Genomic DNA, 18,911 nt, shown 5'->3' on the forward strand with positions numbered 1-18,911 from the left:
AGTTATAATACATTGAACTTTGTTTATATTACACTGGGGTAATTAATTAAAGAATGTTTTAAGGTATATTGCTTACTTTCTGTTGTTCATGTTGTTATAATTATTTGATAGAGATGGAGAGATCTTTGGTAAAGTTGAAAAATTGGATGCACCTGGGGACCTTTAAAAATATGAAAATGATAAATTAGACAAAAATGCTGAGATATTAAAAACTGTGAAAGAAAGATAACAAATGAATGAAGCAGATAAACAAGCATGGAAAAGAAATACTTTTTTAGAAGTGGGCAAAGCACTAAAAATACCCAGGACATGCAGCCCTCAGAATCTGCCTTTTAACACTTGAAATGTTTCACAGTACTTAAAACTTCCATAACTCATTGAAGAAACAGAGATATTAAAAACCAAAAGAAAGCACCAGCCACTGTGCAAAAAAAAAAAAAAAAAGTTTTCAGCTTATAGGACAACTGTAGATATTCTGATGTTCTAGAACTTAAAATGTGAAGTTTCTAATGTGGGAATTTTATTAATTTTTCATTTCAAACTAAATGGATGTTGAGATGAGATATGAAAATGATCAAGATAAATACTTCACATTAATTTAACAGCAGCATGGAACCATTTAGTTAAAACTGTCTCAGTAATATTGTTGGAAAATTTCAGGATATTATGATGCACAACACTGGATTTTTCAAAACTTTTTTTTTTTTTTGCCAAAAAGATAAGCATTATCACTTATCCCCATGGTTTAGGACTACTTTAAAATACAAGAATAGTGATTATTTTCATCACAAAGACTTCTGAATACAACAAATACAATATTTCCAACTATCCTGCAGTGTATTTTTCTCGAGCAAATCTTACAGGTGCACAAGGAAAAGACAGCATACTCAAAGGAGTTCATGTAACTTCCTGGTTTTGTGGGCTCTATGTAACTCCAACTGAATTGGGAGTTCTGGCTGTCATTGAAAAGCTTTGAAGTAAACATCGCTTTATTAAGAGAAGAACTGCATGCTCAGGACTTTTTAAGCACCTTTCAAGAACTAAACTCCATAAGGAAATGAACGTTTTTACACTGGGAATTTTTCCAAGTATATCTTCACATTTGTTTTCAACTTTCTGTTAATAAACCTTTTCCAAAAGAAAAGTTGCCAGGGAAGGGGAACCTCAATCCACACCACTCACACCAACTGATGCCAGAGCTAGCAAGAGTTGCTGCTGCCCAGAGCCTGGAAAGGGTTTGGAGGTCAGGAGTAATGAACCTGAAGTACAGCACAAAAGAACTCCAGCCACTGCAGCCAGCACCAGCTTTGTTGAGGGTCCCACTTAAATGCCTCCATGCAAATGCACAAGAAGGGGCAAAACACAAGAGGAGCTGGAGATGTGCGTGTGCCTGTGAGGGGTGTGGTCCTATTGCCATCACTGGCAAATAAATAGTGGGATGGCTACTATTCCTGGTGTGTTGGAATGAAAAGATATAGACTCTTTAGGAAGGACAGGCAGAGGAACCTCTTGGGAGCTCCTCTTAGGGATCCACGATCCCTTATATGTAAGGAATAAAGGGTGGGCAGGGACAGACAACATTATAGTGGGGCTCTGCTATGGGCCATCCAACCAGGAAGACTGAGGAGATGGTTGGTGACAGCCAACATATTGTCAACTAAGGGCAAATATTGTCAGACTAATTTCCTGGCCTTCTAAAACCAAACAGACAGGTGGATGAGGGAAGACTGACATCATCAGTCTGGACTTCTGCCAAGCATTAGACACTCTCTCTAAGCTGGGGAGACAGATTTGACAGATGGACCACTTGATGGATAAGGAACCAGCTGCATGGTTGCACTCAAGGAGTTGTGGTCAATGACTCCGTGTCCAAGTGGAAACCAGTGGTACTCCTCACAAATCAGTACTGGGACCAGTTCCGCTTAGCAGTGACGTGGACAGAGGGATTGGTGCACGCTCACCAAGTTTGCTGTTGACACCAAGCTGTGTTGTGTGGTTGGCACGCTGGACGGAATGGATGCCATCCAGAGGGACCTGGCTTGAGAGATGTGCTGATGCAAATTTCATGAGTTTGATAACAACAAATGCAAGGTCCTGCACTTGGGTCAGGGCAATCCCAACCACAAGTACAGACCCCACAAAGAATGAATCAAGAGCAGCCCTAAAGAGAAAGAACTGGGTGTGCTGGTGGATGAGAAGCCCAACATAACCCAGCAATGTGAGCTCACAGCACAGAAAGCCAACTGTATCCTGGGCTACATTGAAAGCAGTGGGACCAGCAGGGTGAGGGAGGTGATTCTCCCCCTCTGCTTTGCTCTTGTGGCACCCCATGGAGTGTGGTGTTCATCTCGGGGACCACGACATAAAGACATGAACTTGCTGCAGTGTGTCCAGGGCAGGGCCACAAGATGATCAGAGATCTGGAGCACTTTTCCAATGAGGACAGATTGAGAGAGTTGGAGCTGTTCAGCCTGGGTTGACTGAGAAGAGAAGGCTCTGGGGAAACTTTAGAGCAGCCTTCCAGTTCCTAAAGTGGGCTATGAAAGCTGGAGAGGGACTTTTTACAAGGGCATGTGGTCATTGGACTAAGGAGGAGTGACTTTAAACTGAAAGAGAGTAGGTTTGGATTAGACATTAGGAAGAAATTCTTCTCAGTGAGGGTGGTAAGGCACTGGAACAGGCAGAGAAACTGGATGGCCCATCCCTGTAAGTATTTGAGGTCAGGTTGGATGGGGCTCTACACAACTCAGTCCATTTGAAGGTGCCCCTGGCCAAGGCAGGGAGAAGAAATTAGATCAACTTTTAAGGTCCCTTCCAACCTAAATCATTCTATGTATCACCATATAAAGAACATGTTAGTTAATTTTTCAAGTATTCTGATCAACGTTCACAAAGCTTTCCTGCAATTTCCTTTATCAATCTAAATCCTTCTCTTGGAATATTGTCTTCAAAGAAGTAAAATATGGACTGTCCACAAAAGATACCAAACTGAAGTCAGTTTAATCCCATTTAAATCCAGAACAGTATTTAATTATGACATTCATACATGTATTTATTTTAGAAGAAGTTATTGATTTGAATAATTTTGAACTGAAATGGAACTTCTCAAAACCAATTTGAAGCTTTTGTATAATTTAAACCAAATTCAAATGCAATATAGTTTTAAATTTTAAAACTCAATGTATAATTGCTGTATATAAAAACTGAAAGAAACCAGAGAAAACCAGTTAAGGTCTACTAAATCAGTAAATGGCTTGCTTTTCAAATGCAGGAGAAGAGTAAACTAAATTCTCAACATAGCCACAAGAGCAGCAGAATCTAACAGGTAATTTTGAAAAGTAACTTTTTAATGATGTAACAAACAACCCCCCCAAAAAATTTATTATAATTTACCATTTTAACAGCAAAAGATAGAAGACAGGTTAAAAAAACCCACTTAACTGTAGTATGCCAAACACATTAGATACTCACTTTCCCACATACTTCATTTACACTATGGTTAAACTGCTGTATAACTCCCCTAGGGACCAATAGCAAGGAGATAAATATGGACATCAGCAAAACCAACTGCAGCTGGAAGTCTTTTTTCCTCTGGGGGCACCCAGACTGACTGGATCAGGATAAAGGAAGGCAGATAAGACTTTTTTGGATAAGCCATTCACAGGCCCTAGTCCTTACAGGGGACCTGCTGGTGGGACAACATATCAGGGCACAAAAAATGAAGGAAAGTTCTGGGATGCAATGAGGGCAACTATCTGATGCAGGCGACTGAGGAGGTAATGAGGAGAGCTTCTCAACAGTATCTGATACTTAAAACCAAGGAGGAAGAACTAGCTGGGAATGTGAAGGCTGGGGCCTTGGCCAAAATGACCTTAAGATGGTGAAATTTGAGATCTTGAGGGAGAGCATGGCAGAAAACAGGAACACAGCCCTGGATTACTGCAGAGCAGACTTTAAATTTTATAGGGATCAGCTTGGACAAGTGTCATGGGATACAGCCCTGGAGAGAAGAGGGGCCCCTAAGAGAGCTGGATGATATTCACAGAATCATTTACACTGGAGAAGACCCCTAAGATCATTAAGTTCCCTACGCTCAATAATGGTCCATCCAGAGAAGTAAAAAATTAAGCAAAGGCAGCAGAAGGTTGAGTGGATGAACAAGGAGCTTCTGACCAAGGTGGATGTCAAGAGAGAGTGTCTCAGTGAAAGCAGTAGTAGATATCTTGCTTAACCAGCCTGATAGTAATCTCTTCATAGAAGGCTAACTTGGCAGATGAGGGGGAAGCAATGGGTGTGGTTTATCTCAACTTCCTCAAGTCTTTGGACAGTGTCTCCTGCAACACCCTCATAGACAAGTAGATCAAACATGGGTTGTGTAAGTGTACAGTGAGATGGACTGAGAAACATTCCATCCTACCCCTGGAGGGGCAGGTGACAAATGGAAAGCAGCTTGGCAGGGAACCACCTGGGGTCCTCCTGCACAAAAAGCTGCACATGAGCCAGCAGTGTGTCCTTGGGCCAACCACCTTGGCCCACTGTGCTACACTGGGAAAAGCACTGTCAGCAGCTCAAGGGAGGTGATCCTTCTCCTCCACTCAGAACTGGCTACAGACACCTGAAGTGCTGGGTTCACTTCTGGGCTCCCTAGTACCACAACGACAGGGATACTTTGGAGCAAGAATCATGAGACACCAAAAGGTGCATCATTTGAGCTATGTGAAGAAGCTGAGAGAGCTGAGACCATGCAGCCTGAAGAAGAGGAGGCTCCAGAACGATCTTACCACTTGTATAAATACCCAATGGGAGGGAACGAAGAAGATGAAGCAAGAACCTTCTCAGTGGTGCCCACCAAAAGGACCAAAGTCTATGAGTATAAAATAAAATAAATAAAATTCCATCTGAACACAGAATATGCCTGCCTGGATATGGTCTTAAGCAATCTGCTACAGCTTCCCATGCTTTGAGTAAGGGAACTAGGTGATACTCTCTCAAGAGGTCCTTCCATTACCAAGGGCTCTATTCCTTAAAGCTGTAGCTCTGATTGGGCTAGCATACAATTTTATAGCAAGCTTTAGTTAGACTATTCTCTTCTTACAAACCCTAACTAATTCAGCTAATCACACTTTGGGGAATTTGCAGTAAAAAAGGTTGATATTTTAACATTCATCAATCAAAAAAATAATGTTAAGGACATGCATTTATTAAGAGTTTTTCAATCCTCTATTACTTTGTATTAAAGTTTGTTAAACTAACTTGAAAATGTCTGTTGAACATCACCAATGTTTGGTGTTTACCCTCAGGAGCTCAGACACATGGTTATCTCAATTACTAGTTATCAGCAAACGGCAGTCCAACTCTTGGCTGACAAACAAGCTGACAGCTCTTGCTCATAGAATTTAAGACATCACAGTAAGTCCCCAGTTAGCTCTATACACCACAATTCTTTCTTACAGAAAAGTCCGCAGAAATGCACATCTGTCTGCATAACAACTGCTCAAGGAAAAAACCAAACACACAATCTTCCTTTGAAGATTCATGGATATACTTCCCTAAAAAACTTAGATAAATGGGCATTACATTATTTTAAAAAGGACTTCTAAACATCTTTTATCCTTCTTTTACCCTCCTCTTAACAGACATTATGGGGTCCAACACAGTAAAAGAAAAGAGTTGAGAAAGGGCCTTTAATGCTTTTCCAAGATAAAAAGGCCTATAGTTTGAACCAGAAAAAAAATCTGAAAAAAACTGTAAGAAAATGTTCATTATAACAAGGAGAAGAAGAGTTAAGCTATGAATGCATGCAGACTCACATTTCTGTATGTCAAAAAATGCCCCAACTACCAACAATATATTCCCTTTCACATATGAGACTTGTTTAAGGTTAACAGCAGGCCATCAGTAAATTATACTAAGTAGCCAGCTATTAGATTAGGATTACTTATTCCACAGTGCTATCTAAATGAACCAAGTATCAGAATGAAATCCATTACTTTTAAAACACACACAGAGATATAGATTGACAGGTAATTAAAAATTCTTAGTTTTTTACTATATGGAAAGCACTTTTAAAATATAGGATGGATCAGTAAATTTAAAACTTGTTTTTAAGTTTTCCAGAAAAACCCAGCAACAACACTTTTTTAAAATTAGAAGGAAATAACCTACTAGTTTATAGCTTTTTTGTATGCTTCCCTAACCTGCTTTTATATTTGCATATAAACAGGTATATAAATAACTTAAGAGAAAACTAAGAGAAACCCTGTCCTGGCTATTCAGTCAGTAACCCATGGAATGTCAAAACTTGAGTTCCTCATTTCTTCTCATCTTAAATTTTAAAATCACAGATTGGCTGAAAGGTTTTAAATTATGTACAGTTTCTCCTGAACATAAGTCACTTGATTTTGTAGTACAGTTCTTCAAGTAACTTGAACTACAATTTTAGATTTTTAAAATTTATAGATATTTTTTAGTTTAAAATAGCATCTTGACAATAATAAACCATTCAAACAGGATTAGCTGTTTTTTCTGCATGTGGAATAATTTCTCATATAAGGACACAGATTAAAAAAAAGATGTCTGCACAGAGATCTGAAATCTTCATTAAATACTGGGATCAGCAGCAACTAAGCTACAAAAACAACTGGGATCTGTATATTTGTATAAATTTGTCATGGGTATGACACTGAGGGACAGCTACTCACAGACATGTTAGTGTAACTAAATTTTCTCCAAAAATAATCATTACTGCTAAGTAATACCTCTTTCGGGAGCAGGTGATGTTTAAGACATTCCAGAATAAACAGAAAGTTTCATAGAAGTCAACCTCCCAGAGCCAAAAACATCCCAGTAGCTGATATAAACAACCTCTCAGAAACAAAAAATCCAGCTATTCCTGAACTTGACTAACCCTGTGAACATTTGAAGAATGTACACCACATTCAGATACTTTCACACTAAAAAACTCAAGACTCAAAAATATTTTAAGCAGCATTAAAATATGACACGATAGCAAATATCATTAAATCATGCAGGGTTTTTACAGTGGATATTGCAATTACTTCCAAAATTAAGTAAATTCAGAATTTAGAAGAACAGTACACATAAAACAAATGCAAACACCGGCAAGCTTGAACACAATGCAGAACTTAAGTTGTATGGCATGGTCTCTGCTCCTACATGAAAAGGATCTCAAAATCACTCTTTTCTAATTTCAGAAGAAGAGACAATTATGATGATAATTAATCTTTTTTTCTTGTACGAATTCATTATACTCTCAAGAAAAACAGAATTATCATTTTCAAAAGTGTTCCTTCCTGTACTGAACTGAGGTCCCAACCTGGCCACTTTCAAAGTATGTTCTTTTCTTGCATAAGAAAAGATGCTCACACATTTAACATACTTCTCATGAAAAACTGACAGCAATCATCATTTGTAGTAGGAGGAATATAGAAAATTTGCCAAAAGAAGCAATAGAAAAATTGCTGTTAGGCTTCTGAGAGAAAGAGGCAGGGAAAACGTGCAGAACATCTTTCCATCTTACTGTTTCTCATTTTCAATCATCACAATAAAGATTCTGCTGTCATTCTGACAGACCTCAAAAGGCTGGAAAAACGAGCAAACAGGAACCTCCTCAAGTCCAGTCAAGGGAAATGCAAAGGCCTGCACCTGGGGAGGAACAATGCCAGGAACCAATACACCAGGAACAAGTGGGTGTGTGGGCAGGTGACAAATGGAAAGCAGCTTGGCAGGGAACCACCTGGGGTCCTCCTGCACAAAAAGCTGCACATGAGCCAGCAGTGTGTCCTTGGGCCAACCACCTTGGCCCACTGTGCTACACTGGGAAAAGCACTGTCAGCAGCTCAAGGGAGGTGATCCTTCTCCTCCACTCAGAACTGGCTACAGACACCTCGAGTGCTGGGCTCCCCAACACCAGAGAGACAGAGATATCCTGGACCAAGTCCAGTGAGACACCACAAAGGTGATCAAGCATCTGACCTCTATGGAAAGGCTGAAAGCTGGGACCGTTCAGCCTGGAAAAGAGAAGGTTCCATAGCAATTTTATCAACATGTATAAATAACCAGTGTGAGTGAATGAAGAAGATGGAGGAAGACCCTTCTGAGTTATGTTCACTGGAACGAGAAGAGACAATAGGTATAAACTGAAGCACTGGCAATTCCTTGGAAATATAAGGACTTTCAAAATAAGAGTTACCAAACAGTGGAACAGGTTTTCCAGGAAGGCAGTAGAGCCTCCATCCTTGGACATGCTCAGAACCTATAAGGATAAAATCCCAAGCAACCTGCTCTAGGTGACCTGTCTTTGAGCAAGTGGGTTGGACCAGAGAATCTGCAGAGATGCCTTCTAATCTCCACTATTCTGTGAATCTGTAAAAAAGCTTAGCTCATGTTCTGAAATGATCCTAACTTTTTAAGCATTATCATTGTTCATGCTTTCCAGTATCCTATATTTTGACATTTCTAAATATGGCCTTTTATACCTTGACATCAGAATTTGTTTACAATTTGTACTCTTCAAAAAGAAGCACTACAAAGAGGTAATTTCAGCACTGAGCCAGTGTGTGACCAATGACAGGGCTGTAGGAAGGTATGTGGATATATGCTGTCTTGACAAACTAATACTTCTAATGGACCTCACACAGAAAAACTGCAAAGTGGGTTTAATATTTCTATCCCTTTAAACATTTATTAGGTTGTTCAGATGTAAAAACCTGTCCTATTACCTGCCCCAGAGTGTTGATAGCTGCTATTTGAATTCACAAAATTTTGCAAACTTTCCATTATTACAGTGTATTTGAATATCAAATTCCCAACTTCCTGATAGCTGCCAGATCTTAAAACCGTACCAACCTCACAGTAATACTATTCATCCTCATTTGCTGGTTTACTAACAGCCTTCTCTGACACCAGCATTCTGAATTAGCATTTCACTTGTCCCCAGATCAAACATTTTTCAGGAGATATTCTTTAATTTATATACTGCTCCTGAATGCTTTCCATAAAATGAAAAAGAAGTTTGGCAGAAGAAAAGCAGATACCATCACCAGAGTATCTTCCAACCAAAACTTCCAAAATAATCCATGACATTGAGTTATGTAAGTTCTTTTAACCTTTCAAAGATGCATCTAAAATTTGACTAAGAATTTAAATTTCTACTGGATGTTTTTTGAGGTCAGAGAGGAAATTTCAAGTTTTTAGCATCCCATTCTTTCTATTGCTTCACATTCTTTAAAGTCTTGTGTTACAACATCTTGATAAGCAAGATTATACTGTTAATACTAATCTTAAATTGAACTCAGACTTCATTAAACAGCTCAATAGAAAATAGTGTTCCAAATATAACTGCTTGAGATAAAACACCAAAGATAAAGAAAGTGTCCTTCAAATGATAAGCAATGATACTATAAAAATGCTTTAGAGCAGTGACTTTTAACTACATGGATACATAATCTCAAAAGGAATAAAGAGAACTTAAAAGAACTTAAACTTTTTAATGAAAGATATGATCCAGAACCAGCCAAGAAAGCCAAGAAACACAGTTAACTATTTGTAAGCCTGACATCGTATTAATTAAATGGTTCCAACTGTTCTTAAAAATCAAGAGAAAATTATTTAGATACTGGAAATAACATTAAAAATAGTTAAATGAATAAAACCACACAAGTCTTTCTATTCACTTGCCATTAACAAAGTGCTGTTCATAACAGCAGTAGGAAAAATAGAAAATAAAACCAACATCATTCTGCATTAACTGATGACAGCCCAACAAAGAATAAAACCCACATGATGGTAACGTAGGCTGCAATTCAAATAAACTTGGTGGGTAAATATGCTCTGGACACAAAATGAACAAGCTGTCCATGAAAATATTTACGTGTAAGAAAAATACTGATAAAATCTGCGTTGACCTAACAGATACACTGTGCTTTGAAACAGAAATCTAAATAAACTATGCTGAGTTTTACAGTTTTCTACTATGGAATTTTTTTTCCATTTTTCAGCAGGATAATGTATTGGTTGAAATTAACAAAGTTAAGCAGTGTATATGCAGGAATTAATTATTATGCTATGTTCTACAATGCATGACACAGCAAATGTATTCAGGTATACTTTCAATTAAATATCTGAAGGCTAATTTTCAAAATAAAATGCGACTTTTACAAACTTTTTTTCATAAAGCAAAATAATATGCAAACTAATCATGTGACTGGAATTCATAACTTACTTAGGAGTTGAAGGACCTCTTGGCCATGTTCCATCCTCATTCTTCTGTTCTATCACCAGGACCTACCACAAAAAGTGTAGTAAGAAAACGGAAATAAAAATATCAGTAGATTGCTTTCTGTTCCATCTTTTTAATGGATTTGCTGACATGTGATCAAGAAAAGACTGATATTTAAGTTACTATTCACTGACATTCAAGAATATGCCATTACACTCTGTATTCCATCCGTTGCACTGGTCCTTCCTCTCTACTTTTTTCACCCATCATCTTAATTTGGGCAAGTCACTTAACAGTTCTGTTCCTCTACAATCCATGGATGGCAAGCCACTTATCTCTCTAAGGGGTCAGAAAATGACCTGCAATGTTTAAGCAGCACCTGTGAATCTACAGAAACCACATGTCTATACAACAGCCCTGTTAAGGAAGGGATAATTCCTGAAGGAATTTTGCCTCACACAGATGGATAAGAAAAAAACCCAAAACACCCAAACAAAACTATTTTCTGCCTCAATAGCCTTAAAACCATATCTGTATGGTTACTCCTGTACATTTTACCAAAGCATTTATCTAATATTATTTTTTCAACAGGACAGTTGGCTAATGAAATTAATTTCATTCTATTTGTTATTGGTACGGAAAGCAGGACAGAACACTCAGTCCCAAACACAGGCATCAGGTGTCATTTGAAATTCCTTTGGGTATTTGAGATAGCTCCCCTACGCTGGCAGATATGACACAGGACCTACAAACAGCTCATGCCTTTTTCTGGATTGACAGCTGAGATAGCTGGATCCTTTGAAATGGCAACTAGACTCCAATGCCTAAACTGAATCCAACTCCCCACTTCCAATGCAACTAATTCTGCACAACTGTACACTGATGTTTCAGGACACTAATTGCTGCGCCTGTATTCACCTACACTGTGACATAAATTCAGTTAAGTACTAATGCTCAAAACCTTGTGCATAAGCCACTTGGAAGGTATAATCACATTTTCAGTCTGAACACACTTGAGCATGAGATTGAAAACAAGCCTTCTATCATGACCAGCTTTCTATCAGGAACAGACTAGTCTGCTATCCTTGGTCATTGATGCTGAAAGACTGATTTTGCCATACTTCCTTGACTTACTCAGAGCTTACTAAATAGAAAGTAGATTTAGACTGAAGAGTTCAATAGAATCCCTAGAGATCTGCTTCAGAAATCAACTGATAAATTCAAAGCATTACTTTACTCAATTGTGTACACTATTATAACTATTAGGTTAGACAGACTGTAATAGTCAGAGTAACTATTATTAGATTAGGAAACTCAGCAAGAAAAATAACCGTGTGTGTCAGCAAGTGGAACTGACTGAAAACATATGGCCTACCACGACATTTAGCATTTTCAGAAACGATGGTTAAACTCTGTTTTAAAAACAGTATTAATTTTGCTCAAAGTACAGATGTCACCTAGAGATCTTGTCATGGCTTTATTAGACTATGATTGCTTCATAGTTAATGTTTCACTGGGATAGAGATAATTTGCAAGTTACATCTTTTATGTGAATCTTTTATGGGAGATGTGATCTCTTCCAGTAGGACTGCTGCATTGTTAAAATTACTGGTGTGAGCGTTCAAGTGCATGCAGCATGAAGCTACAGGACACAATAGTTCAAGCAGCAATTTTGGCGCACTGATTACCTACCTTCCAATGCCATTCAAAAACCTGAAAGCCTAAATACTGCAGGTAAGTAGGTAATAGTCAAATATTTCAAAGCTAAAGGAAAGGCTTAAATATAATCTCGCCTAAAGTTACTGCCATCAAATTGCATCCATCTGCATTTGTAGCGTGACTGAATGAACTACAGCTGTTGAAAAAACATTCAACTCTATTTGAAGACTAAAGAATCAGTGTAATAATCTGAAAAATTATTCTATCAATGAAATTGCACAACCTGTTTACATTTCTATTTTGTAATTTAACATTCAATGCTTGTTCTTTGCATTCATCTGGAAAGGTAAAAAAGTTATCTTGTGAGGAATTCCTCTGCAAAGGATGATTTTGAAGTGATGACATTGTCTCATGTTAAAGCAGGTTTACAAATTTCTGTCTCTGTTGTTCTTAGCAAAATATTTTCACTTTTTTTTTGCTATTTTGTTTGTGAAATCTAGACAGTGCAATCTGAGAAGACATTATTCTTTTAGAATACCTAAAAAGTTCTTCAGGTTTTGGGTTTCATTATAGGAACATATCAGAGATTCTAGGAATAATTACTTACCTCAGATTTTACCAAATTCATGTCAGCAATTTCATGATATTTGGTAAACGTAACATTTAAAATTTAGACATATATTAAAATTTTTAATTCATCAGAAGAGTTAAATCCTCTCTTTCATCTCGCTTTTCAATCTTTAATCCTGAAAATACGCACAAAGACTACTTTAATTTCAACAAATTGGTTCACAAAATCTTCTATCCCTAACATAATCTATTGGAAAGTGATTTTCATTTAAAAAAAGCAAAAATCATTGAGTACAGCTACATTTTTATGAGCAAAGAGATAAATGTATTCAAGAAAAGAAATAATATTTCACTGTACCTGTCCCTGGTATAAACCAGCATCCTGTATGGTACTGTCTGGTTTATTCAAAGGTTCAAAAGTATTACTCATGTACTTGTTCCACAATCTGGTCTCTTTTTCACCTGGAATATTGAAGATTTTTCTTATCTCCTTTTCAATTGTGTCTGTTTTGTGAAGGAAAGAAAACAAATTTAACATTTCAATACACAAACAGTATACAGTCAAATAAAGCATCAGAATTCATCTCCTCATATCCAAAATATGAATGAAATGGTATAAATTGCCATGCAACATCATTTTGTAGGACAAGCAGGAAGTTGCTAGCTAGCTTGCCTTTAAAATGGAAACAGTCAGATGACTGAATCCCTTAGCAGGGCAGACCAATTAAAGGGAAGCTGATAAGTAACAGATGACAGGAGCCATCTACTAATTTCTGAGCATGATAATAGAAGAGTGTGGGGAGGTAGCAAATTATCAGAAGTGAGACTGATAGCAAAACCAAGTGCAGGAAGTAATTCTGTTCCCTAAATCAACCTTTTTTGGGTTTTACGCTTCTACCCATATCTGAGTGCAATTAGCGCTAACAACAGCATATATGTGCGAAGTTTAATTCACATGACCACAGAAAAAAAAATGACTGCTCTGTAAAACTGAAGCACATAAATTTATTGTAAAAGGAAGGTGAAAGATTTTATATCCCTGAAAGATTCAAAGAAGAAAGGTCTACCAGCTCCTACTTTACCTAACAGAAATATAACCAGTGTTACATAATTTTAAGGTAGCATAGCTTATCTACGAAGTGAAGTTTTTAATTAACACTATTCTTCTTACACAAAAGTAGAGTTTACTAAAGAGTTGGGTTTTTAAACTACTATGTACATATGTACATACTATGTACATACTATGCTGTATCCTAGCAATCCCACTTAGCTGCTTTTTTAATCGGTGGATTTCCAAAGGCCCATGGAAGCTATCATAACAACTAACACAGAACACCAAACAGGAGCCAAAAAACATACACTTTATCCCTGATGATCACTGAAATCACAATTATAAAAATGGGCCCTGTAAGCTCTTTGAAAGACATTCCTCCAAAGTCTAAGGAGAAAACACTAGTGTGTCAGCTTCTCTTGCTCCCTTTTACTCAAGATTTTTTTCTCTTCCACTAGGTTAAACAGGAAAAGCAAAACTGAGACCCAAAACTTAAAAGTCCTTTGCAAATGTCCAGACATTGGCTTGTGAAATGTATGACAGTGGGCCGATATAATATTTGTTGATATTGTAGGCAACTGAATACAGTTTGTTTCTATACTACTTATCACACATTTCAGTCTGAAAGAAAGCATTAGACTGGATCATCTGTTTTTGTAAGAGAGATGATATATAGGCAAGGCAGGTGATATCAACAAAGCAACAGACTTATTTGATTTGTTGGGTTTCAAAACAAAATCATCTACTGTCTGAATCAATTCTCAACCAATTCTCAATGAATTAAAATAATTATATCTGAATATAAGTATAAAACTAGTCAGCAACAGTCTTGCAAAAAAAGTAGAAAATCTAGATTTTTCAGTGGCTTTCACTAAAAGAATAATTTACAAAATATAATTTTTCATTCTATTAATACCATGGCAATTAATTATCTGAGCATTGCAGGTTGTTTTCTTCACAAGCACTAAGATAACATTTATTAAGTTCCAGCTTTGCTAAGAGAACTATTACAACACAGGAAGAATGAATCCCATTGGATGACTACACATTATGTCCAAGAGTCTGGGAAGAGCATGTTCCACTTGACTACTATGCCAATTTTGAGACTGTGAAAATAAGATTCTTTTATGTACTTCCATGAACATATAACCAATGCTCACTTTATAATTCTTCTTCCCATCCCCCCAACTATTACTGGAGTGCTGGCTTAAGAAGTAAAGTGGAAGAGCCTGTTCCAGCATAAAAGAAAACTTAGCAGATATTGTCTGAATCACATTGTGTATGGGGTTCTCCCCTAGTAGAATCATAGACTCATTCAAGTTGGAAATGACATTCAAGATGAGAGTCCAACCTTTCACCAAACACCAGCATATCAACTAAATCACAGCACTAAGTGTCACATGCAGTCAGTTCTAAAACACTTCCAGGGATGGTGACTCCAACACTTCCCTGGGGAGTTTTAGTTATATACATCCAATGTATGACATGATCAGTACTAGCATGATGTCTAAAAGGGACAGGAAGAACTGCCATTTAAAGATGCCTCTCACTCCATCAGCTGTATACCCACAATTTGAAAAAGTTCAATTTGAGAGTTAAAAGTTACAGCTCCCATACAGATAATAGCCTATACTGTAAAATATCATACAGCTGGAACAGTCTTGATGAGATGCTGAAAAAGTTCAGGGCATCCTAATACAAATACATCCTGGCTCCTAAAGCTAGTGCAATCTCAAATGCTGGCTACAGGAAACTCTCAGATGTTAGGCTCATGTTAAGATGTCAGTCTGAACTGACTTTGTACTAATTTATTGACACAGCTTAGCTTAGCTTCTATTTGAGTGAAAAAGCAAAGATATTCCAGGAATAACAAGTATCTGAAGACTGATACGTGAGTATTATACTTAGGATATTTCTCTGATTTTTTGAATTAAGAAAGGTCTTGTACTTATTTTTTGAGTGCAGTAAATAATATAATCAATGATGGTGGACAGAAAAATTAAAATTTCTTGAAGACCATATTACCCAGGGTCTACTTAGTTCCTTGGGGCTGTTACTGACTGTTTTGTACTACAAGCCTTCTGCAACCATAATAGAAATGCATCTCTTACTGGAATATACAAGGAAGAGCAAAAAATAATCAAGATTCTGAAAGATCCCTCTTGCATATTATTTATTGATATAATAAGCACTTCTACTGTGTATTTGATGAATTCCAGAACTACCTTAAATATACTCAAGGTAATAAACAGGGGGGAAAAAAAATCACAATCTTAGTAATGGATAAGAGGGATCAGTACTATTTCACTCTTAAAGTGGGTGGGTTATATTTTTCTAGCTCTTCTTCTAAGGTACAAACTCTTCTGGATGCCTTGCTAGGATGGCTCTGCTTTGTACTCTGCACAAGAAGCTTCAGCTTCAGGAAGGGCATGTTTTTAAAGGCTTCCAGGAGCATATCATGCACATTTCAGGAAAGCAAACAAGGCCAGTATCTGGAAAGGGATTACCAGTGAATTCTGACTGCTTCTCACTACCTTTAACAATTTATTCATAATTTTAATTCTCTCTTTGCTAAGAAAAAATGAAGTCACTTCAAGTAACTGTCATTCCAAAATGCCCTGCTTCTGATTAGAGAAAGAAAATTCATCCATTACCTATAATTTCAGTGATACAATTAAATTCAGTATAGCTGCAAAATAGTTTGCATTTGGTCCTACGGGAAGGACAATGTTAAATTGCCTTTTTCAAGTTTCTGGTTTCCTCAGAAGATAATGAAGTATAACTTCCCAAGTCAAAACAGATCTCAAAAAGCCAAATTAACAACAAACCTTGTTTTGAGAAGAATTTTCAAAGTTTTAAAGTTTTTATTCTAGTACAAGAGGTGATTAGTTTTCTAACTTAAAATACTGAAATTTAACAAAGTAAAATAACTACTTCTAAAGCAAGTAATCTGCAAAGAATTAAAGGTTGGTAAGTATAAGTCATGTGAAGAGAAGCAAAAGCTAAAAAACATACACTGCTGTCAACAAATGTAAACAAAGTGATGGCTGGACGTACATGCCAAGGGCATAAAGTACAATTCTGCATGAAGTACAAAACTGCACAAATACAGACAACTGAAAGACTCTTATCTCAGATACACATGCACAAATACACCAAAAAATGAGAAGCAATATCTTTGAAAATGTTCTGATTGTTATTTTCAAAGTCTTATTAAAATACTGTTTCAAACAATGACAGAATGCTCAATGAGCAGTCAACATAAATACAAATAAAGGTAACTTAAAGGTTTAATAGACAATTCAATTACTGTAAAAGATTGTGCCTGGCCTGCCACTTCACAACATGAAGAATACTGCCTTTGTAGGTCACCTCTAGGCATTCATTTATTAATTACATTCTTTCTTGTGTTTTGTAATATATCCTTCTCTTCATATATATGATTAGAATGTGTTGGTTAATGAAACACATAAAAAATACACTTCTTACACGTCAAAAGCCAAGAAAAAGTACTATGAAATCCAATAAACAACATCACACTATTCACTTTCTTAAAAGCTCAAACCTCTAAAGTTAATACAGATGGTTAGATAATAAAACATGCAATTTTATTGTTACAGTTGTATTAAACCCCCTCAATATTCCAATTTGTTAACTTTTAACTTTGACCCAAACAAAACTACTCCCATTGTTTTTAATGGTCAAAATAGCTATCTATCATTTTATCTAGACATTTATTCAGAACTTGCTACCACATGCAAGTACCAACCACATATTTTTAGAAAACAATCGGCATACCTATTGTATCAGCTTTACTAAATCTCCGTGTGACAACGTTGTTCATATTTCCATTTTCACACAGTTTTAATTCTGTTAGATATACCTCTACTTTGCAGTGCTTTACAAACATACCCTGTTCAACGACCTGAAAAACAGAATGGGATCACATATCAGTCTGAATATGTCTTCATATACACACACAAGATATTTTTGAGAACTGTTCAAGAAACTGAAGTTCATGTAATATAAAACACTTAATAAATGCAAAAAAAATGAGAACTAAAATTCTCCTATGGCTTTTTAGAAATATAGTAAACTAGAAAGTACATTTTTACACGATGATGACTGTCTTACCTGCGTATAACATAGTGACTTTCAAAGTGTAGAAAGCAGAAATCACAGATATGCAACCTTAATCCAAAGATACATGACCAAAAGGTAAAAACATCCAAAAGGTACTTTTATTTCCAAATAAATTCATTGTATATCCTTTCCTCAGAACATCAAGAACTAGTTTTCATAGTTAAAGAGTACTTACCAAAAATATAATACACACTAATAAAATCTGGATATCACATTTTTAAACAAAACCTACAAATCTTTCACTTACATTCCGATAATGAATATATTCATTTGGAATTTTAACTACTCATTACAGTTGTTTATTCTATGTTCATTTTTTAAACACAGATTATGGAATAGTTAAATATACAGGATTTGTTTTTTTAATAAAAGTAAAATGTAGAAAAAATATTCAGGGTCACCTCTTAAATGTTTTTCCTTTTGATCTTCCAAAGTGTAACTGCATAGTCATGTCGACTGCTCCAAAAATAACCATCAGCCTGATATGTGATACATCTGACAAATACGGTTAAAATAAAGCCACCAGCTAACTGCTAGGAGAGATCTGCTATCTGCTGTACAAATATAACTTACATGTATGTGCCATAGGAAAAGAATGAAGAAATTAGTGAATTATTCCATTTCTTACTATAGCTTTAATGACTGTCAATCATGGCATTTAAGCAAAAATGCATTTTAATTTGAGCAGCTTAATAGTTTGCAGCTACTAGAGTCACAACAAAATAGTGGCAGTAAACAAAACTATGCAGGGTGACTAACACACTTGTAAGAATAAAAACCAACATTCTAGTGGTAGGTATAACCTATTACAAGAAGTCTTACCATTATTTGATGTAGACTAAGTACAAAATTTTATCAATTTCAAATTTGGATCCACATTGTAAAAATAGCTGATGTAACACATCATGAAATAAAGTATAATACCATGTTTATGAAAAAAAAAAAAAAAAAGGCACCTCATAAAGGCAGACAGGAAAAATAACAATGAATGACAAAAGCATCAGAAACAAAAATGCTGAACTGGAATATGCTTCACAGAGAATAACTGCAGTTCATACTGGCAGAAAATAACAAAGCTATGCCAGTGTACCTGGCCACTCATTATACTCCATGTATTTTTCCAGTTAGCTACTTTGAAGTGGAATGGAAGTTACTCTTAATTTCACTGCTCTCTCATTCCATTTTCCTCCCAAAATGAAAAAATTAGACTTTTTACTTTACCATGATGATGGAAGAGCATGCAGTTTA

The 18,911-nt window shown here is 36.4% G+C and overlaps 1 protein-coding gene across 4 annotated transcripts in view; it reads right to left on the minus strand.

Annotated features, from left to right (window-relative positions):
* The window catches only part of USP15 (ubiquitin specific peptidase 15), a 60,120-nt gene that overhangs the window by 26,290 nt on the left and 14,919 nt on the right, over positions 1–18,911 (minus strand). For 2 of the 4 annotated variants that reach the window (XM_071423529.1, XM_071423527.1), the window contains 4 exons: positions 17,319–17,445; positions 12,828–12,973; positions 10,244–10,305; positions 77–160 (listed from right to left, as the gene is read on the minus strand). In XM_071423529.1, coding sequence (XP_071279630.1) covers positions 77–160; positions 10,244–10,305; positions 12,828–12,973; positions 17,319–17,445 — 419 coding nt within the window. The remainder of the gene's footprint in view (positions 1–76; positions 161–10,243; positions 10,306–12,827; positions 12,974–17,318; positions 17,446–18,911) is intronic. The other 2 variants (XM_071423530.1, XM_071423528.1) reach the window with 1 other exon arrangement.

The sequence above is a fragment of the Agelaius tricolor genome, unplaced genomic scaffold (genome assembly GCF_023055355.1).
Source record: "Agelaius tricolor isolate 1412-34295 unplaced genomic scaffold, bAgeTri1.0.p SCAF_3, whole genome shotgun sequence".
NCBI lineage: Eukaryota > Metazoa > Chordata > Aves > Passeriformes > Icteridae > Agelaius > Agelaius tricolor.